General features: G+C 41.4%; 1 protein-coding gene across 1 annotated transcript in view; it reads left to right on the top strand.

Annotated features, from left to right (window-relative positions):
• Positions 1–22632, top strand: part of TNRC6B (trinucleotide repeat containing adaptor 6B) — a 181493-nt gene that overhangs the window by 109288 nt on the left and 49573 nt on the right. The window contains exons 4-6 of the mRNA XM_044915319.1: positions 7931–8018; positions 12738–12759; positions 22147–22488. Coding sequence (XP_044771254.1) covers positions 7931–8018; positions 12738–12759; positions 22147–22488 — 452 coding nt within the window. The remainder of the gene's footprint in view (positions 1–7930; positions 8019–12737; positions 12760–22146; positions 22489–22632) is intronic.

The following is a 22632-nucleotide window of genomic DNA, read 5'->3' as shown; positions in this document are numbered from 1 at the left end:
GAGTTGGGTTTTTTTTACAGTATTGGTTTGCTTCTGGCGTGTTTCACGTGTTGGGTGGATGTGTTGTATCTGTTCCCATCTGTCTGCCTCAGTTGTGTGGAGTTGGTAATAAACTGCTACCACACTTACCACAGAGCATCAGGGATACGTGTTTTGTATATGTGTGTGTGTGTGTGTGTGTGTGTGTGTGTGTTTAGATTTATTTATTTGAGAGAGAGAGAGAAGGGGGGGAGGGGGAGAGAGAGTCCTAAGCAGGCTCCGTGCCCAACACAGAGCCCGACCCGGGGCTCAGTCCCACAACCACGAGATTATGACCTGAGCTGAAACCAAGAGTTGGACATTTAACCAACTGAACCACCCAGGCATCCCAGGAATAGGTTTTGATGCTGTTTGATGGGCAGTTATCCAGACCATAAAGAAAAAGAAGATGCTCTTTATTTTGACATTTTCCTGTCAAGATGAGCCCTGGCTGTTTATCTGAATTGAGGTTCTTAAAATCTTTTCACTCCAGTCAGCATCTTGGTGGTTACTGCTTCCAAGTATGAAATTGTCAACCCTGCCTCTACTTGATGTTTGAAGCATGATGGGCTTGGGCACATGAGTTCAGGAACCATTGGTCATGATTTTAGTTGTGGAAAAAAAGATGAGGTAGGAGATTCTAGTTGGTGGAAAGAAGTTGGTCTCTTACTTGGATTATCAGAGGCCATGAATTCACATGCTCAAAGTTCTGGTACTTCAGAGTACCCCAAAGTTTACCAAACATGGAGGGCAGAGCATGAAGAACACAGGTTCCTACCCTAACAATGTTGTCTGGGTTTAAGGGGAGGGAGATACAGCTATTTGAAGAAGTTAAATTGAGAGGCCTGGGAAGGCAAGCAGCACTGCATTTTGTTTGCTGCTGAATTTCGGCCTCTAGCACAGTGCTTGGCATTAAGCGGGCACTTACAGAGAGGAAGAGAAGTAATGAGTGAGGTAGAAGGGAAGCTTTAACGAAATAGGTGTCCCGTTCTTTTGGTGTGAGTGAGGGCTGTTACATATAAGCTCAGAGGACTCTGATGGGTGTGTGGAGGTGTTTGCTGTGAGGGGAGGGTGAAGGAGGAGGAGGGGGGGATTCGCCCCCACCCCCCCAAAATGAATAGAGCCCCAGACTCACACTATGCACTTTCCCATCTCAGGGCCCTTCTACTTACTCTGCCTGGTGGGTCACTCCCCTCCAGATAGTTTTCTTCCTTTAGGTCTCTGCCTCAGGCCTTCGGTGAACATTTTGTATAAAGTAGCCCACTCATTCTTTCTCTCTTGGTCCTCTATAGCCCCTTTCCCAGCTTTATTTTCTCCCTGGCATTTGTAATGATTCCCTGGCATTGTGTGCTTGTCTCCCATCTGGAATGTCAGCTTCCTGAGGGTAGGGCCTGTCTTTCACCCACTGTTGTACCCCTAGTACCTGGCACACAGTAGTAACTCAGTGTATGGGAAATGATTTCATTGGTTGTTTGGTGCCTTTTCTTTGGAACACATGTTCCTCAGAGAGATAGAAAAATTTCCCTTACTCTGTAATCATGCATTTTGGTAACATTTGCATGGAGGGCCTGATGTGTCCCTAGTTTTTTGTTTTTTGGTTTTTTTTTGGCTGGGTGCATAAGAAGAGTAAGGTCAGCTCCCCTGCATTCAGAGACTTCATAGGTAGCGAATGCAAACATACTCAGCTCACTTTTCTGCAGTGTGATGGGCGCTTTGAGGGAGGCATGCCAGCCACCTGAGGCCAGAAGCCGCAGCTCTAGAAATGTTGACACCTGAGAGGAGAGGTGGGCTTTTTGATTAAAGGTGAGAACAAGAGATTTGGAAGTGGTGGTCATTATTCATTTGTGAGAAGATAGGTCCCAGTTAATTTGAAAACTGCAGTCATTCTAAGGAGAGCCCCTGCTACATCTCTGACCTCACCCACCACTTTCTCCCTTCCTCTCTCTGCTCCGGCCTCCTTGTTGTTCCTCAGACACACCATGTCATAATGCTGTCTCCCAGATATCCACGTAATCCCTTGCTTCAGTGGGATTCTTAGGCCACCTGATCAGAGAGGCCTCTTCTAACCATCACATGTAAGATGCTCTCTTCCCTGTCTGCCATCTCCATCAGCTTACCCCACCCTGTCTTCTCGGGGGCGGGGGCACTTGTTGCCACCTGAAGTGTGTATTTTATACAGAGTTTTGTTGTATATCTTGTTTGTTTGTTGCCTGTCTCCGCCACTGGAATATAAGCGCCCTTCCTCCCCTGAGAGCTGGGGCTTGGTTTTATTTCTGCTCTATCCCCGGTGCTTAGGAAAGTGCCAGCTCAAGTTAGGCACCTGTAAATGTCTGTTAAAAGAACGGAACCATTCCTGGGCATCCTGGAAGAGGAGAGGTGAAACACAGATGCACCTCAAACCAATCTCTATTTCCCAGAGCCCTCCCTGTTCAAAGCTGCCATGCTGCAGAGAAGTCCTTTCATGGGTCTGATGCTGCCCGTGACAGATAGCCACCAACACCTCGGGGGCCAGACGACAAGCCGGGGCAGTGGGGTGGGATGTCCAGAGTAAGGCACGTTTCCTATGACTTGGAGTTGAAGTAGATGGATATTGAGCCAATACTTGACAACAGGGTAAGGTGTGATTGGGCCACAAAATGGAAGAGGGTTTTTCTGTCAGATACGTAGACAGATGAGGAAAAATATGGAAGTTAGAACTGTACTGTGAATGATTTTGAGTGTGAGCTCTAGGGAGGTGTCCAGATGGCACAGCTCTTAACTTGCCCTGTGTGGTCTTAGACACTTGGAGCCTTTGAATGTGTAATGTGGTGGGTTTTTTAGGAATCTTAGCGCTATTGCTCTTCAGTGTACTCTGCCTCAGCTCAGGTGAATATTGGATATTTTCCCCTTTATTCAAGTACTGCCTTTCTCAAAAAATAGTTACTTCTACTTCTTTCAGTTAATGGTTATTAAAAAAAAGAAACAAGAAAACACTTGTATTTTTTTCAACCTTAGACATTCTTACAAGTAGTTTTGGCTTTTTAGTATTCTAGATTTATTCTAGATTATAGTATTTGCACTTATATCTGGCTGTGTAGTTAGAGATGGGGGAGAATGTGAATGATTTCTTCTGCTTTCAGACTTAGAAGCAGTTGATGGTTAAGTGGGACCCAACTAGTCACCTGGCACTTGTATTTGATTGCTGGATTGAAGCTTTGATTTTTGAGGTATAAATACCTTTTAAAATGTCGGCTTAGGGCGCCTGGGTGGCCCAGTTGGTTAAGCGACTGCCTTCAGCTCGGGTCATGATCCTGGAGTTCCGGGATCAGGTCCTGCATCGGGCTCCCTGCTCAGCGGGAGTCTGGTTCTCCCTCTGACCCTCCTCCCTCTCATGCTTTCTGTCTCTCATTCTCTCTCTCAAATAAATAAATAAAATCTTTAAAAAAAAAAAATGTAGGCTTAAACACAAGAACTTAGAGCAGTGGTTCTCTCCCCAGAGATTCCTATGTAGTTGATTTGGGGTGCTTACCCCAATAATGGTTTTGTTGATTTTTTAAATTTTGTTTTATTTTCAAACAATCTTGAACTTACAGAAAAGTTGCAAGTGTGATGAAAACAGCAACAACACTTTTCCTGAATCACTTAAGAATAAATTGCTGTCCCAGTGTCCCATCACCTGCATCCCTTTCCCCTGTACTTTAGTGTATTTCTAAAAATCAAGAACATTCTCCTATATAACCACAATACAACTATCAAAAAAAAAAAAAAAAACCCAAACAAACCCACTGATACATTGCTACCATTTAATCTTCAGCCCCTACACAGGGTTTGACGCTTAGCCCAGTAATGGCCTTTACAGCAAAAGAATCACACTTAGCATTTGGTTATTTTGTCTTGTTAATCCATTCTGTTTCCTTGAGGTTCAGTGATCCTGAAACTTTTGAAGATTGCAGACCCATTATTTGGTAAAATGCCTCTCAATTTGAGGTTCTCTGACATTTCCTCATGATAATATTCAGGTTATACATATTTGAGAGGAATATCATAGAAGAGATTCTGTGTTCTCAGAGCATCTAATCAAGCAACTCACAATTTCAATTTATCCCATTATGATGATGTTCATGTGTTTTACTTGATTAAGGTGGTGTCTGCCAGGCTTGTCCTCTGTGTACTTAATCTTTGTGTGTGTGTGTACACTTACTCTTTTCTCCTTTCTAATTAATAATTATTTTTATGGGGAGGTACCTTAAAACTATGTGAATATTCCATTTCTTTCACTTCTAATTACTCATTTACTTATTTCTATCTGTATGGACTCATGTTTTCCTATTTTATATGATGGCTTATGATTTCTTACCATCATTATTTTTATGTGCATACTGTCCCAGATTTAACTTGTAAGAACCCCTTCAAATTGGTCTCTGCAACCATTTGACACACCCCATCGTTCGTTGAACATTTCCTTGCTTCTTGGCAACGAGCATTCCACACTCATTTTGTACTTCCTTTGCCCTAGCCCCAAATTAGCTCTTTTATTTTTTTATTTTTATTTTTTTTTATTTATTTGACAGAGAGAGACACAGCAAGAGAGAGAGCACAAGCAGGGGGAGTGGGAGAGGGAGAAGCAGGCCTCCTGCTGAACAGGGAGCCTGATGCGGGGCTCGATCCCAGGACCCTGGGATCATGACCTAAGCCGAAGGCAGACGTTCAACCACTGAGCCACCCAAGTGCCCCCCCCAAATTAGCTCTTTTAAAAAAGAACTCTAATTTTTTGGGGGTTTTTTTTGAAGATTTTGTTTATTTATTTGAGACAGAGAGAATGAGAGAGAGAGCGCGAGAGCACATGAGAGTGGGGAGGGTCAGAGGGAGAAGCAGACTCCCTGCCGAGCAGGGAGCCTCATGCGGGGCTCAATCCAGAGACTCCAGGATCATGACCTGAGCCGAAGGCAGTCGCTTAACCAACTGAGCCACCCAGGCGCCCCAGAACTCTGGTTCTTTTTCAGAATGGTATTTAGAAGCCACAGTCTGGGTACTAGGTTTGTTCGTTGCTATCTGAGTGTTGCTTGTTCCCAAGCCCTTTCAGTAATAGAGCTAGGTGAGTGAGTGAGTGTTTGGGTGTGTGTGTGTGTGTGTGTGTGTTTGCATACATGAAGGAAAATATGCACGTGTGGGCTCACAAAAATCACAGCTATGTTTATTGTTATGTCTGTCTCTATATGTTAAAAACCATGAGTTGATGCCAAGAACTAATTCTGATCCAACTCCACAGGACTCTTTTGAGCTTTTTCCCTTTCCCTTTTGATAACTGAGAAACCTGGTTGTCATCATCATTAATATATTTATTGATTGATCAGTCCCCCTGTATGTAACCTTCCCTTCATGGATGCCCTCTTTGTCCTCTTGGGTTCTGGCTCAGCATGGGGATATTTTAAAGCTCCCCGATGATGCTAATGTGCAGCCAGGATAGAGCACCACTGAATGAGGAAAAAGGTGAACTTTGTACTTTTTGATTCATTATTAAGTAAATGGCAGGTTTTTAAGTCAGGTTTGTTTTGGGAAAATAAATTCTTCCTAAGGAAGTGAAATCCAAAGAGAAAACTCAATTCTACCAATATAAGCAGTAAAAGATCAGGGTGAAAGCACAGCCTGTCTCCTGGAAAGCTTTGAAAAATATTTATTTTGGAAATAAATCTGCTTGTAGTGAACATGAATTTCAGTCCCTTTCCCTGAATTACCTGTTTATAGGAAAAAATACTTGAAAAGATTAGTTGTTTTTAAGAATGTGTTTCATTAAAGACTTACTTTGCTTTTTTTTTTTTACATTGCGTTTTTAAAATAAACTTAAGCTATAGAAAGAAATTGCAACTCACTGCTCTTTAAAGCATTGAATATTTAAACAGATTTTCAGACTGTGTTGCTCTTTCTCAGTAGTCCATTGCACTTTAAAATACCGGAACTGAGTTATAGTAACTGGGTCATGAGGAATCCCAGAGGAAGCAAGAGGCTCTGGGAGCCTAATGACAGGATCTCTGACCAGCCTGCCTTAGATGGTCAACATCCATCTTGCCAATTTTCATAAAGCCATGTTCTTAAAGTAGTGAATTGCTGCAGGTGGATTTTCACCAAGAGCATCACACTGAGACTGAGGGACACATAATCTGATTCCAAAGAATTCCAGCATTCAACCTAAGGGAATTACAGTAAAATCTCTTCCTTGATGGTATTTGTAAAGTTTTCATTGAAGTTACCTTTGGGGTGTGAATTGTGCACATTAGGCTTTTGTATATTTATGCCAGAGGCACAGAAGGAGGAAGGCCAATATTTGTGAATATGGGTAGAACCACAGAAAGCTTGACATGTAGGTAGAACACCTATTTTTTGTTGTTTCGTTCTCGTTTCCTAGAAATAAAGCATTACCTAGTCATGAGAGCCAGCTTCAGTGTTGATCCTCAGTTCTTTGTACAGGTTGAATCGTTACCACTCCCCAGACTTGAGTCTTCAGGAACTGTCTTTGTGACTTTTGCCACGTCAGCAAACATTTACTTCATGTTTTTCTTTAATGTGTCTTTTAACTTAGCATTTTTCTAGATGGTATCCGTGAAGCCATGAGTTTAGTGTGTTGATCACCTAAAATCACAAGTATCTGTTCAGTACTTCGGGGGAACTAGGCATTAGATCTCTAAATCTCCTTCTAGCTCTGCAATTCAGAAAGTGTGGCATCTGGGTTTCCTGCCTTGAGCTTTGAAGCAACAGCAGTGGTTTTGCAGTGGGTTTTTCCCATTTGATACATAGAGAGTGAAAGTTGGCAGCTTTCTATATACATTATATTCGAATATATATTAGAATATGTTACATAATATATGAGAATAAATATCACATTCTTTTTAGATGTGAGGCATTAATTACATTATCTTAATTTCTTAAGATTCAGCACATTTCTTCAACTAGAATGTTTAGTATTGTGTGTCATTTTTGCTCTCATTGAGGAGAGCAAAACCTGGTTGTCTTAATTCAGGTTTCCAGGAAGATGCAGCTGTGAACTCATTCAGTAAGGAATACGTGGATTTATAGGATGCTTGGCACCTGCCTTAAAAACACAAGTAGAAAACATGTAAAATGTACAGTATTAATAATGTAGAAGAGGGGCGCCTGGGTGGCTCAGTCGTTAAGCGTCTGCCTTCAGCTCAGGTCATGATCCCAGGGTCCTGGGATCGAGTCCCACATCGGGCTCCCTCCTCGGCGGGGAGCCTGCTTCTCCCTCTCCCACTCTCCCTGCTTGTGTTCCCTCTCTCGCTGTGTCTCTCTCTGTCAAATAAATAAACAAAATCTTAAAAAAAAAAAAATGTAGAAGAAAAATATGAAATATAGAACATAGAGTTTTATGTTAACCACGCTGGAGATGTCATGGGAAGATACCTAAATTGTGATAAATATCTGCGTGTCATGATTAAATTAATATATTCTGTATTATTTGTGAGGAATATTGCCTATCAAAAAATTTTTCTTTGACATTATTAATGCTGTATGTTTTATGTGTTTTCTACTTGTGTTTTTAAGGCTAGGTACTGAGTGTTCTATAAATCCATGGATTCCAGGAATATCCCCAGAAGCCAACCAGATGTTGTCATATATTCAAATCAGGGTTTTTCCTGAGTGTGTGTGTGTTTTTTCTTTTAGGAAGATATTTTAAAGCTCACTTTAATGGGCTTCTTCGAAACCAAACGGTCCTATTTTGTAAAAGGAGTAACAAACCAAAATATGGGGATAACTAAATGTGGTGAGTTTTATGCATCCTCTCAGTTTAAGTAAAATACCAGGTTCTTCTCAGTCACAGAGATGGAATGTTTGCACACCATCTACAAGCATTTCATTTGCTACACAAATAGACTGTGAATATAGACGTTAACCTTCTGGTGTGATATTACTTTAACAGAGAGAAGGAGCAAGAAAGGGAAGAACAGTTAATGGAAGACAAGAAAAGGAAGAAAGAGGATAAAAAGAAAAAAGAAGCCACTCAGAAGGTGGGTTTAATCACTTAAGTCTGTCTTGACATCCACCAAGCATCTAGAATAAGTAACTGCCTTGGGTTGGATACCTGACAGCTCAGTAGTGCTGCTTACTTAGCTTACTTGAAAGTTTTAAGATCTGAAAGTGGGAGAAAGTTGAAGACCTACATTTGTTTTCATAAAGTAGATACTCAGGAATGCTGCAGCCGATTTAATGAGAACAGCAGTAAACAATATTGAGAAAGGCAAGAGAGTCCCCAGCACTTAAATTCTTGCTGAATTTTCTTATTTGTATCATAATTAATCTCCATTTTCTTAGGTCAGCTTATAAAATAACTTTTCAAGGCTTTTGTTAAGTTCACCCCAATGTTCTCCTTTTGGTCCTTCTACAGCACTGTCATTTGTAAGAATCTGCTTAGAGCTTTGGGGGAGATAATATTCCATGGCTTTGAGTCACTTGCTTAGGGAAGAAGAGATTCTAAAAGAAAAAAGACACAGGCCTCACCTCTGTCAACTGGCAAGTCTTAATTGACGTGCTTGACCTCAGCACTGACTGAGCAGAGATCAGAGGCCCCGCCCCCTCTCCTTCAGTGTGTGTCCCCCTGCCCCCTCTCTGGTCTGATCTTATTTCCCCCACTTTGCCATTCTTCAGCATTGCCGGACTTGGGCTCTGGCTCAGCAGGGGTGTTTTGATGCCTTTTTGGGAGGTAAAGTGATTTGCCTCCAGTTCTTGTTACCACTGCCTAGCACACTTGGGAAGCAGGCCGTCGCTGTGAGGCAGGCTTGAGGGTCCCTGCTACAGTGCCAGGTTATAAGTTTAGGGAGGTAGAAACTGTTACAAGGTTCAGAGGGAACTCTAGATTTAGAACAGACTCAAGGCAGGCAATCAGACACAAGCCAGTGCAGGGTTATATAACGGGACACCACAAGTTTTCCCAGCATTATTGGATATAACGTATATTCCCTTAAGTCAGTTTTCTGAATTTTTGAAATAGATCATTTATGAGTGCCAGGAGAAAAAATGATACTGGAAATATTTTCTGAATTGGATTGCATATGACCCTGCCACATTAAACATACGAAATATAATTTTATCTTTTCTTCATGACTTAATTAGAAATAATATTCGTTATTGTTTGGTACTATAATATAATAGACTGCTGTACATGTTCATTAAGGTTTTGTCTGCTTTTAATTGTGTTTGTTTCTGTTAATAGTGGTGTGCTTACCATCGCATCCTCATGCTGTCAGGGTACCTGCTTCTAACGTGTTGCTTCTAATCTGAGCTTGTTAGAATTGTCTAAAATGTCAGTAAAGAGTCTGAATAAAGATGTCAGATAACAACCCAGAGGCTTTTTTCATACTTGCCTTTGGAGAGACAGCCCCATTCCACATATTGAGATTGTGATAAGCAGGTCCACCAACCGGAGGGTGTCAGGGCATTGCCCCTCCACATAGTGACCTTCCAACTTGAGTGACGGAGAATGAATCACAGTGAAGGCTTTCTTTCCTTTAGGGCATTCACATTTCATCAACTAAATTGCTATAAAAATTGGATTTTGCAGTCTGTGGGAATGAATGTTTAATAGGCAGGACACCGGTGAACTTGAGCAAAGGCTGGTAACAAGAAGATAGCAAGTCGAGTGATTGTTTTAGGCAGTCAGTGGTCTGTCTTCATTCTTCACATAAGTAATAATGTTTCTCAACTGGAAAATAATCAGTATCTGGAAGTGATTGATAAAATATGCATCTGTAAACTTTCATTGTGGATCCCACTAATAGAAAAATTATTTAAAATACAAGATGGTGTGGGTTTATTCAAGAGCAGATTTGAGATTTATGCAGAGAATGTCGTTTATACAGCTGGACAGTCTCCCCTGTGTATGAGCATCTGCATTAAGAACTGGTTCAGAAGTTAAGGCAAAGAAGAAAATCACCATAAATAAAATTTCAAATGGTTACTTATGAACAATAAAATCCAATCATTTTTGTTCAGAAATGTTCTAGATTGGCTGACGCAGGATCCAGGCCAACACATGGTCTTGGATATTGTTGTATCATACCGAACCGTTGTGTAATTCCAGAATTAAGTTCTGATTTAGCAGTTTTAAGGAAGAGCACAAAGCTTACCATGTGATTGTCTTAGTGGCTTCCAACCTTATTGTAGAGACAGCGCCTCAACGAGGAGGCATAAAATGTGCTATGATGCAAAGAATTGTAGAGAATGTGCCAGAGGTTCTATTATGCGGTCATTCATTCATTCAGTCAGTCAGCACCATTTACGGTGCTTCCACATCCTTCTCGCTGCTTACCCTATTGCTTTAAAATCATCTCTTTGTGTATGTCTTCCCATTAGACTGACTGTAAATTTCTCAAGGTTTTACTCATATTTGTATTTCTGGGAAGTTAGGGCAGTGCCCGGTACGTAAGAGTCACTCAGAAACTGTTTAATAGATCAGTGGTTAAGAATGAGTGCTGGCAATCTAATTTTCTTGAAGAATGGACTTTTATTTAAAGCTAAATCAAGTTATTTCCACACAGACATTAAACTTGAGCTTTTCTCATGAGCAGTTTGCTCTTTCTAGAGCCATCACTGAGTAAACTGTGTTAGATTTCCATTCATGAGAAAGGTGTCAAGGAAGGATTCCATTCACATTCATTAAGCTGATGCTGCTAAAGGATCATTGTTCAGTGTTGGCAGAACATATGCTTTGATCATCCAGCTTTTCACCGTCTGGAGGACAGCTCTTTTAACAGAACCCACATTGTAAGACACATTTGACATTATTTGGGTTTGTCGCTTACAGCTGGGGAAGGCATTGATTGACTTCCTGTATAGCTGATCTTCAAAATGGCATTGTAAGAAATATTTATAATGTTATAAAATTTAAATTGCTTTAAGGAATTGGTGTGTGGATACAGATCAGTTCATTCTTGGTTAAATGGTGTTTTACAAAAATCGCACGGTAGACTTGAGCTCTGTAACAGTACAGGGAAACACATTCATTTTGAAGCACTGTCTACTACAAATTTAACAGAGTAGAATTAGCTTGCCTTTTAATGCAAGAATGTAAGGAACACTCCAGGAGGTCATACAACTAGGGCATTTAATTCAGATTCAGTGTCGGGCATTAGTGTGCTGGAATCCCCCGCAAAGCGGGTTGGTTAGCTATGGGACATACACTCCAAAGACGACGAGCATGTTTTCATGAGCACCCGTAGCAGTAGCTTGATATGATTATCAGCCACAAATAACCAAACATCTTCTTTTCTATTACAAAGTCAGAGAACCATTAAAAATGCTTTAGGGGCTCCTGGGTGGCTCAGTCATTAAGCATCTGCCTTCGGCTCAGGTCATGATCCTGGGGTCCTGGGATCGAGCCCCGCATCTGTGGGAAGCCTGCTTCTTCCTCTCCCACTCCCCCTGTTTGTGTACCTTCTCTCACTGTGTCTCTGTCAAATAAATAATTAAATTAAAAAAAAAATGCTTTAGAAGATTAACATTTGGGAAAAGGGAGTCAAAAATCATGCATGATCTCAGTAATAATAAGGAAAATAATATAAGTCTATTAGAATTCTGTAATTCTAGAATTTCCTTTTGGATGTTTTTCTTATGCATGGCCTTTTGTGGTTTTTTAATATTATAGGGCATGTATAATTAGGTGCCCTCCTTTATTTTCCTCTCTTAATAGCAGAAGCAGTTTTCCATGTGGCTCCTAATCATCATTTCCAAACTCTCTAAAAACCCATTATTACATTCAGCCTGTCCAACCTTCTAGGTTAATCACTTCCATAGATGTATTAGCTACTATGTAAAGAAATACTTTCAACAAAGCAATCTTTATTTGTTCCAGATTTACACGTTTCACTCATTGCTGTATTTCATACTGTTCTTTGTGAACTTTGATTAAAAACAACAAACATTTATTGAGCATTGGCATAGGATAATCTGATTTAATCCTTATAACAACCCTTTGTACCGAGATACTATTATTACTAATCTCCATTCAACAGATAAATAGAAAACTGAGATCACACAGCCAGGAAGTGGCATGGCTTGGTTTTAAATCCTGCCTTTCTGGGAGCCTGGGTGGCTCAGTTGGTTAAGCAACTGCCTTCGGCTCAGGTCATGATCCTGGAGTCCTTGGATCGAGTCCCGCATCGGGCTCCCTGCTCAGCGGGGAGTCTGCTTCTCCCTCTGACCCTCTTCCCTCTCATCCTCTCTCTCATTCTCTCTCTCAAATAAATAAAATCTTTAAAAAAAAAAAAAAATCCTGCCTTTCTGCCATGGCCTGATACCTCTGATGATGGGCCCCTGAACTTTTGCTTTCTAGATTTGAAATTGAGTGTTTGAGTCCATACTCATAGGGTGATCTTTTTGTCTCTATGGCTAATTTAGTTTCTAGGCTCCATCCTTTGCTTTTCTCTAGTCATAGCATCAGATGACAAACAGGTAGTTCATATAGGTATAGGTACTTCATCATTTAGTAAGAGTGGAATGCTTTTTGTTTTAATTTTTAGTATCCATAATAGTGGTCATGTAAGTTGTAACTGGACATATGGCCATTGTCTTTATAGAAGGATGTCTGAGCTCTCAAGCTTTTTTTCTGGATCTGAACTACGTCTGCGTGTCTGATAGCTTGAATTACTTAAGTCCTTAGAATTACAGTAGTTTTTTAATACCGAACTGGAAAGCAAATCTCATTGCCTTATGTCTGTTAATTTATTTTTCAGGTCACGGAACAAAAAACCAAAGGTAAGATTTTTTTTTCTTTTTTCAGTCTTTGAAACCGTCTGTGTTTAGATTTTACACCCTTGCTGACTCAGCCTCCAATCCACTTGATTAGTGAGAGTGGGTGCAAAGTAATTAAGTTGGTTGCAGCCAGTGAAGAGCAGTAATGACAAATTAAAAGTACTTGTAGTAGTGTTTCTAGTTGGCCTTATTTTTTAGAAGGCAAAAGAGATTAGAAAAAGTAATACCTTGTTTTGAAAGTATATGGGTCGTGATTTTGAACTGAACCTTTTCAAAACAGTAACAAAAACTTTAGCCCCTAATTTATAGATGGGAACTGCAGAGGATTGTTAACCATCTTGATCCACGACATGCATTGTGTCTGAAAGGGAGTGTTATGTCTAGGATGGTCACGTGGTCCTCTGAGCTAGAGCCTGGAATGTGCTTTTTCAAAAAAATAATACATTTTAACTCTGTTACAAAATAGTGATGTGTTCTAAACAGAAGCATATGTCCTTCAAGTCATCCCCAACCTAATGGTCTGTATGCTTTCAGATCTCTCTCTCTGTCTTCTGTTAATTTTGATTATGCAGTCTTGTGCATAATCTGGTGCAATTTTGATTATGCAGTCTGGTGATGGCCACACTTTTGGTCAGTTCCCCTTCAGAATGGTAGACTTCATTCCTTGAGACCAGTGTTCTAGCCCCTATCCTTGCCCATTTAAATACATGGTTCTCAACTAGGGTATGCATTAAAATCATTTGCATAGACTTTTCAAAATACATAAACATGGACCTCCTCCCAAACCTTCATGGTCTCAGGCCACAGCCCTAGCAGATATATTTTGAGAAGCTCCGTAGGTGACACCAGGTTGAGAACCACTGCCCTGATGAAAGGAATCATATTAGGACTGTGATAACTTGGAGGAAGGTCCAGGTGGATGAATGGATAGGCCAAGATGTGATGGGAGGCTCTCTAATGATTGGTTTCTTCTTCGTTTTGTTTTCTTTTGTTGGGCTACCAGGGCAAAGCATGTCATACAGTGATGGAAAACTAATAAAGACAGTGCTAGTTTTTAAGGAAACTTAGTTCTGGAAAACAGATTCTTAGATGACTAGACATTACTGCAATATATTTCTAATCAAAATGCATTTCAAGGGAGAATGTAGTCTGGGACCTTGTAGTGATTTATAAAATTAACTGATAAGAGCCATTATTAGTTATAATTATCTTAATTAGAATAGTGTTCTCCCCTTGTACTTTCAGCCAGTACCAACCCAAAAATGGGCTTTATTTGGAAGTATCTTTATAAATTATATGTTTGAAATAGAAGTTATACTTTACCATAAAAATAGAGTTATTGATAGTAGTACAGTGTCCATATTTTCTAAACCAACATACTATCTAGGAAAGGATTTGGGCACATAGTATTTATGTTTATAGGACTTTCTGATGATTTATCAGGACAACAGATGAGAATATTGGCATTTTCCTGGAAAATCCAGGCTCTGTGGTTGTTGAAACATGGTGGTTAGGTTCCTGGGCCTGGCCACAACTCTAATGCTCATGAAGCCAAGTACCAACTGAGCTGTGGAAACAAGCTGCTCTGTATGGTAAGTGGTGTTTCTGTTGGAAAATCAAAAATCCATTAAGGCATTCTTTCTTAGATTTTTTTGTGTGTGTGCTAGGTCTGTTCTCAGAAACACGTTCCTTTTCCCTCTGCCAAAATCTTAAAAATCAAATTTTCTTTTCTACTTACTACTGAATTTTCTTTCCAGTTAGGGTTTTTCTCTCACCTACCATAAAATGGAATACAGCCCCACAGTTTCCAAACTCTTCCTAACTCCACCCCCGTCAAAAATTAAAATAATCTTAGGGGCGCCTGGGTGGCTCAGTTGGTTAAGCAACTGCCTTTGGCTCAGTTCATGATCCTGGAGTCCCGGGATCGAGTCCCGCATCGGACTCCCTGCTCAGCGGGGAGTCTGCTTCTCCCTCTGACCCTCTTCCCTCTTATGCTCTCTGTCTCCCATTCTCTCTCTCAGATAAATAAATAAAAAGTCTTTAAAAAAAAAAATTTAAAATAATCCTAAAGTGAGCTGAAAGCCTGTTTCAGGTCTCCTAAGGAATTTACTTAGTAGAACCAGGGAGAAAATAGAAGTAAAAATAAGAATTATCTCTGGAGTAGGTTAGACCATAAGTAGAGGGAAAGGAAAAATGAGAATTCTGGAGATAATATAGCAGGATTTCAAGTAGAGGTTATATGAAGACAGGGCCTAGCACTGGGCCTGATCTTTCTGGGGTTTTGCCCCACTTTACGGCCACATTTTTATCTTTGTTCCCAAGAGCCTCTCTGGGCACTCTAAATCCCTTTCTTCTCTTCCCTCAGCTGATGTCTCTGGGTCCTGTTCCTCTTCCAAAGATGGTGCCTTCCTTAGGCAGTCTCCCCATAACTCTGCCTCTCTGTTCCCAATAGACCCTATAAGAAAAAAGTCTCTTGGTGCCAAGTCTCTGGTTGTACAGAGGACTGAAGTAAGATTTATCTCTATTTCAGAAAAAAAAAATAGATTGATTTATATGTTCTGTCTTTATCTTCCATTATTTAAAAAAAAAAAGAATTCTGGAGAATAGGATAAGTTTTCAGGTGGAGGTTCTGTGAAGACATGGCCTAGAGGCGGGCCTGCGGCCCAGTAGCAGACAATATGAAGCACTTAAGGTAGAAGCTGATGTCGCACTTTGTTGGATATTGGACTTAGAATCGAAAGTCTGTGGGATTGATGTAATAGACCAGATATAACAGGATGAAGGGTAAGGTCAGGACGAAAAAGGCGTGCCTGGGTGGCTAGTCGGTTAAGCGTCCCGACTCTTCCCTCCTCTCCAACCTTGTGTTTTTTAAGACCCTGGGATTATCTTCATCATTTCACGTCCTATCTTCTTTTATAAAAATCTGTTTGGTTGTTTGTTTTGTTTTTGTTCTGCAATATCCTGTGGAAAGAGATCTCTAAATTGTCTTCATTATTTTGACAGTGTTTTATTTTTTAAGTAGTATTATCCTTAGAATATTAACAGTCGCCTATCGTGTAAAAATCAAAAAGAAAAAGTAGATTTCATTCTTTTAAAAAATGTAGTGGAGTAATGACATGTCTCAATTTGTTTTATTCATCTAAGAAGACAAATGTTGCCTATCACAAATAAGTCTATAGAAGACTAAGGAAGAATTATCTGATGAGAACTCTGGTGGTTATTTTGAGAAGGAGAAAAATTCCAGATAAAAAGAGGAATATTTGCTTAGAGAGTTTTAAAAGATAAGAAATTTTGAACCCTAGGGGTGCCTGGGTGGCTCGGTCGGGTAAGTGTCTGCCTTCGGCTCAGGTCATGATCCCAGGGTCCTGGGATTGAGCCCCAGGTCAGGCTCCCTGCTCATCGGGGAGTCCACCTCTCCCTCTCCATCTGCCTCTCCCCCAGCACATGCTCTCTCCCTCACTCACTCTCTCTCAAATAAATAAATAAAATCTTTAAAAAAAAAAAAAATTCTGAACCCTATTAGCAAAGTATCTGGAAAAGCTGACAAAGTTTTTCTTTTCTTTTTTCTTTTGCTTGTAATTAATTTTCTTCTTTTCTAATTTACCTATATTGAGATATAATTGACATGAGTGTCAATTGTGTAAGTTTAAGGTGTACAGTGTTTTGATTTGATACATACATATATTGTAATATGATTACCACAATAACATTAGCTACCACATCACATCACATTACCTAACTGTCATTTCTTTTTTATGGTGGAAACAATTAAAATCTAGTCTCTTGGTAACATTAAAAAAGAAAAAAAAAAAAGCGTCCGACTCTTTATCTCAGCTCAGGTCTGGATCTCAGGGTCATGACTTTAAGCCCTGCATTGGGCTCCACACTGGGCCTATAGCCTACTTTAAAAAAAAGAAAGAAAAGAAAAGGAAAAAAAGATCAGGACTAAAAAGACTATGCAATGGAGGAGTTTGGACATAGCAATTTTGCCTTGTTAAAAAGATGTTAGGGTCATGGTTGGCTTAATGGTGTAGTTATCAGTATGAAATGACTGATTTATAGAAACTAACATGACCTGGGACGTCTGGGTGGCTCAGTCGGTTAAGCCTCTGTCTCTTGGTTTGACCCAGGTCATGATCTTAGGGTCGTGAGATCCAGGCCCATGTTGGGCTCCGTGTTCAGCGCAGAATCTTCTTGAGATTCTCCCTCTGCCTCTGCCTCTGCCCCGACTTGTGCATGCACTCTCTCTCTCTCAAATAAAGTCTTGGGGAAAAAAATGACTGACATGACCTTAAGTGCCATTTGTAGAAATACAGTATCTAGGAAGGCATTTGCAATTCCTATAATAGGCACCACACTGGGTAGAGACAGAAATCAACTTCTATGGAGCCTGTGGGGTTTGGGACAGATTGGTCAATGAGTTTGAGCCTGTGTCGCCTTCAGAAGGGTTAAACACATGAAGATGCATAACCCTCAGTGGAAGGCTTACCACCTGAGGAAGCTCAGGTAACGGTCTTCAAAGATTTGAAGGGTTCTGGTGTCTGACACTTAGCAGTCTCTTGGTAAATGTCTGTCAGGTGTTTTGTTCAGTGAGACTTATTCTCAATGCAAAAGTACTGATGGTGAGAGGCAAAGCAACGGGGAAAAGCTTCCAGCTCAAAATAAGTTGAAATTTTTAGATACTGTCATCCACAGTAGCAGTTCATGACCTTTACCCCACCTGGGACACAGCTGAGGGACAGCACCTTCCCATCAGCATACCTGGGATGACAGACCATTGTGGTCCATTGGCCACAACTCTGTCTTCTGAGTCTACCCCAGAAGGCATGTTTAGTAAAGGCATGTTGGTGGTTGGGATAACCTTGAGTCTACTCTAATTTATTAAGATTTGAGGTGGGTTTTCCCACCCAAGTAAGTAGTTTACAAACTAAACTACTTACAGTATGCATCACGCCTTGTAGAAACACCTGTGTATTCTAACACTGGTGGGAGCAATTTGTTCAGAGATGGAACTGGCTACCTCTGGAGAGTGAATGAATGTGAGGTATAATGACATATGGTTCAGATAGATGGGCATAGAAAAGTCCAGGTGGGAGGTAATGAGGACTTGAACCTGGTTAGAAACAGTGGTGGTGGTGGAGGAAGGAAGGCATCGGAGAGATGCTTTGGTTCATTGGGATATAATGATGATCGGATAATGATATGCAGGGAAAGAGCGAAGTCTGAGACACCTTCCAGTTTCCCTCCTTGAGAAGATGGTTGGGTGATGACTCTATTCCTTGATCTAAGAGATAATGGGAGCTGGGGAACAAGTTGGAGGGCTGAAGAGAAGGGTGAAAGAGGTCTGAGTTGGAGGTAGTGATTTGGGAAACACTTGCATATAAATGTTAAAGTCTGAACATGGGGGAACTTGTACTCAAGTAACTTAAATGTGGGAAGAGTGTGGGCCCCACGTTCATGTTCAGGTTTTTTTTTTTTTTTAAAGACACAACTCATGGGCGCCTGGGTGGCTCAGTCAATTAAGCATCTGCCTTCCGCTCGGGTCATGATCCCAGGGCCCTGGGATTGAGTCCGCATCATGCTCCCTGCCCAGTGGGGAATCTGCTTCTCCCTCTCCCTCTGCCACTCCCCCTGCTCGTGCTCTCTTTCAAATAAATAAATAAATAAAATCTTTAATAAAAAAGACACAACTCATGACCAAATTCAACTGCCATCTTACGACTCTGATTAGGGTGTAGCCAGCTATAACCCTCCGGGCAAATCTGACTCCCCTCCTGGTTTTGTACTGCCCATGAGCTAGGAATGTCTGTTTACATTTTTTTCAATGGTTAGAAAAAAATATAAAAGAAAACTATTTTCTGACGGTGAAAATGATATGAAATTTATATTTTAGTGCAGTAAGTGAAGTTGTATGGAACACAGCCACACTCATTCGTTTATACATTGTATGTGGCTGCTTTTGCCTACATGTGAACAGTGGAGTCATCATGACAAAGACTGTAGGGCCAGCAAAGCCTAAAATATTTACTGTCTGGCCCATTACAGAAAAAGTTTGCTGACCCCTGACCAAGAGTATGAGAACCCATAAAGGAAGAGAGAAAGGAAGAGCTGAAGAGCTGGCCAGTGTGGGTCTCAGCAGCTCTCACGGAAACAGGGAGGAAATGGCCAGTAGTGTCAGAAGTTGCAGAAAAGTCAAAGAAGGAAGGATGCGACGAGTGTCCATTAGACTGGCAATGAAGATCACTAGTTGTTGGATGAGGAGACGGGTTTCCAGGGAGATGTTCAGGGCAGAAGCCAGGGTGCATTGAGTTTGAGAAGTGAGTAGAAGGTAAAGAAATGGAGACAGAGCTTAGAGGGTACTGAGAGTTCTTCAGTGCATGGTGGCCACTGTCTGTGTGTTCCCAGTCTTTGAGAGTTTTTGGTATTGCATTGTAACTGATGATTACTCACCAAGAGATTTTCAGCCGAAAACAGTGTCTTTTTTATGTATTTTAACTACTTTTAAAACATTTCTAGAAGTTTGTTTTTTTATGTTCATACTATCAAGATATTTAAAGAAAATAGTAGTTTGTATTGGTCCTGCCTGTTTCAGGGTTTTCTTAAAGAATACTTTCATCTGAGGGGTGCCTGGGTGGCTCAGTCCATTAAGCATCTGCCTTTGGCTCAGTTCATGATCTCATGGTCCTGGGATCTAGCCCAGAGTCAGGCTCCCTGCTCAGCGGGGAGCCTGCTTCTCCCTCTGCCCCTCCCCCCCAGCTCGTGCATGCTCTCTCTCTCTCACAAATAAATAAATATTTTTTTCTTTTTTTTTTAAGATTTCATTTATTTATTTGACAGAGACACAGCGAGAGAGGGAACACAAGCAGGGGGAGTGGGAGAAGGAGAAGCTGGCTTCCCGTGGAGCGGGGAGCCCGATGCGGGGCTCAATCCCAGGACCCCAGGATCATGACCTGATCCGAAGGCAGACGCTTAACGACTGAGCCACCCAGGCACCCCAGTAAATAAATATTTCTAAAAAAAAATACTTACATTCTGCAAAAGTAGCATTTTATTGAAGATTTTCAGAAATAGAGGTAATTTAGAAGTTCAAACTATAAGATGAGAATAACGGTGATAGGGAAAAGAAAAAGATTCAGTCATTAGTTCTTGGAAGTCAATGAAAGGAAATTAGAAAATAGGATACCCAGCATTTTTCACAATGTCTGTATTTTCCTTTGATACAGAGGTCATGTTTAAGCCACAGACCTTTTCTATGGAAAATAAGGAAGTATGCCCTCATTTTGAGCAGCTCATTTTTAGAAAGATTTGCCCTACAAATCATTAAGGTGCAGAATAGAAATGAGAGGGTAAAAGTAATTCCGACTCTATCTTAATGCCCCTCTCCTCTGTTAGTCGAACTGATGTTCAGACCTCAGTGCTGTAGGATGCTCATACTATGTCTTACTCTATTTTAGGGAAATGAGTCAAGGCAGCCTCACAGAAGCATAGCTCCTTCCATCCTAAAAACCAATTGGGAAGACTCCTCCCAGCCCTTGCCAGCTTCTTGTTTATTCTCATAATAAGAGGAAAGGGGATTGGGAATGCCATCTGCTATGGGAATCTTACGGGCACAGATAAAAAATGAATCACTGAATAATTCATCTTCATTTATCAGTTATTTTTATCTATCGGCTGTTATAGGTCATGCAGAGCCTATATACTGATAATATCAGACAATGACCAACTTATTTTCTCAAGAGATAGGTTTATCCTACTCAGAGGTTGTGGATCCTCTGACTTCCCTTCCTTCCTGGGAGACACAGGACTGCCTCATGATTGGCTAAGATTAGACCAGGGGTTGCCTTGAAGTGACTTCAGGCTCCTACTCTTTGTTCTTGTTATTCACAATGCTCATCAATGTCCAGTGGGAGTAGATTGGGCCCCCTGATTTCTGATGATGTCTCTCTCTCCATAAAGGAGCCAGTTCAACGAGCAACATGCTGGCCTAGCATCATTTCAGCAGTCAGAGCAGTACTGCCACCAGAGCTGGCCCAAACATTCCTCTGGATGTCAGGGATTTGGGCCTCAGAATCATCTGAATTATCAGGCTCAATGGTTGTTTCTGTAACATTGCCAGCCTCTATTTGCCAGGTAGATTTTCTTAGAAAGGGTGGCAGTCTTTTGGTAGGATGAAGCAAAGGAGGTGCAGAAGAACATTCTCTGTAGGGTTGAGGGGAAAACCAAAGGGTCCTGGAGAGTATATCTTTACGGTCATCCGGCACGTTCCAGACTTCTATTTGCCATTTTTAAAAGTAAAACATTAAATTCTTTAAAATGAGTAGGAAAAATACCTACATTTTGAAATTTTTATTTAGTTTTATTTGAAATTTTTATTTCATTTTACTTTTTTTTTTCTTTATTAGAGCAAGAGAGAGAGAAAGGAGGGGCAGAGGGAGAGAGAGAGAGAGAGAGAGAAAGTAATATTAACCTTAGTCTCCATGCCCAGTGCGGAGCCAGTGCGGGACTTGATCTCACAACCCTGAGATCATGAGCTGAGCTGAAATCAAGAGTCAGATGCTAAACCAACTAAGCCACCCAGGTGCCCCTGAAATTTTTATTTTAAATAAAGAGTTGGAATAAATACACAAGGTACCCTTAAAATTTTTTTGACATGAGCAAAAGAGTTCATAATGTTCCTGATTATTTACACAGAGTGCGAAGCAAGAGTGTGAGTTCAGGTAGCTGTAAAAACCAAAACCTAGTTGATTTTGTAATTCTCCAGGGCTGAGGTTTCCTATGGGGGTCTACTCTGTGCCAGGCCCTAAGAAAAAAAGATGAAAGAAAGGTGGGTCCTTACCCTTGAGGGACTCTTGGGTGAGGAGCTTGTAAATGAGAATTTCAATATAATATGATCAATTCATGGTAAAGAAAGACGGACAGTGTGTTCCAGGAGCACAAACGAAGGTGCTTTGCCTACCTAGTCCAGGGACTTCAAGAAAAGTTTCTCCGAGGTAGGTCTTTAAGAAGGTGAATAAAGGGCAAGGGCATTCTGGTTGAGAGCCTTGAACCTTTACCAAGGGCTTTGCCTGGGGCCCATATGTACCCTCAGACTTGCTGGGCAGCCCTTCAGGGATATAGGGGAGTTGATGGTGATTGCTTCCCCTCCCCCTTAATCAATGGAATGGAATTCTGTGGTCTGGCTGTCTTTGAGCCCTCGTCACCATCACTCCGCACCTCTGCCATACCTCCAGGAAACTGAAGATGCAGGGGAGCTTAGAAGGACCACGTCCATCCACAGTAGGATGGAAGAAGAGTTGTCTTGGGAATTGGTCTCATGTAAGCTTTCTTAAAAACAACTTTTAGAAAAATGTATTTGATTTCAAAGGCTGTTTCCCAATCTCTCTCTTTCAGTGCCCGAAGTGACGAAACCAAGTTTAAGCCAACCAACGGCCGCCAGCCCAATTGGCAGCTCTCCATCGCCACCAGTCAATGGTGGCAACAATGCCAAAAGGGTGGCAGTGCCGAACGGACAACCGCCAAGCGCCGCCCGCTACATGCCTCGGGAGGTGCCGCCGCGATTCCGTTGCCAGCAGGACCACAAAGTGTTACTAAAACGTGGGCAGCCCCCTCCGCCGTCCTGCATGCTCCTCGGGGGTGGGGCAGGGCCTCCTCCCTCCACAGCACCTGGAGCAAACTCAAACAACGCACAAGTGACAGGAACGCTGCTGCAGGGGGACGGTGGGACTGCACCAGGTGAGGAATCCGTGTCGGGAGTGGATTCCGCGGCAGCTTGGAAGAGAGCGAGCGCTTCTTCTGTGTTGCCCGGTATAGAGGCCACCAAACCCTTCATTAGCTAGACTCTCGGGGTCACTCAGAAGACAGGGCGAGGATCCCGGT

The sequence above is a fragment of the Neomonachus schauinslandi genome, chromosome 5 (assembly GCF_002201575.2).
Source record: "Neomonachus schauinslandi chromosome 5, ASM220157v2, whole genome shotgun sequence".
Classification (NCBI taxonomy): Eukaryota; Metazoa; Chordata; class Mammalia; order Carnivora; family Phocidae; genus Neomonachus; species Neomonachus schauinslandi.
This window is presented reverse-complemented; position numbering and strand designations above follow the sequence as displayed.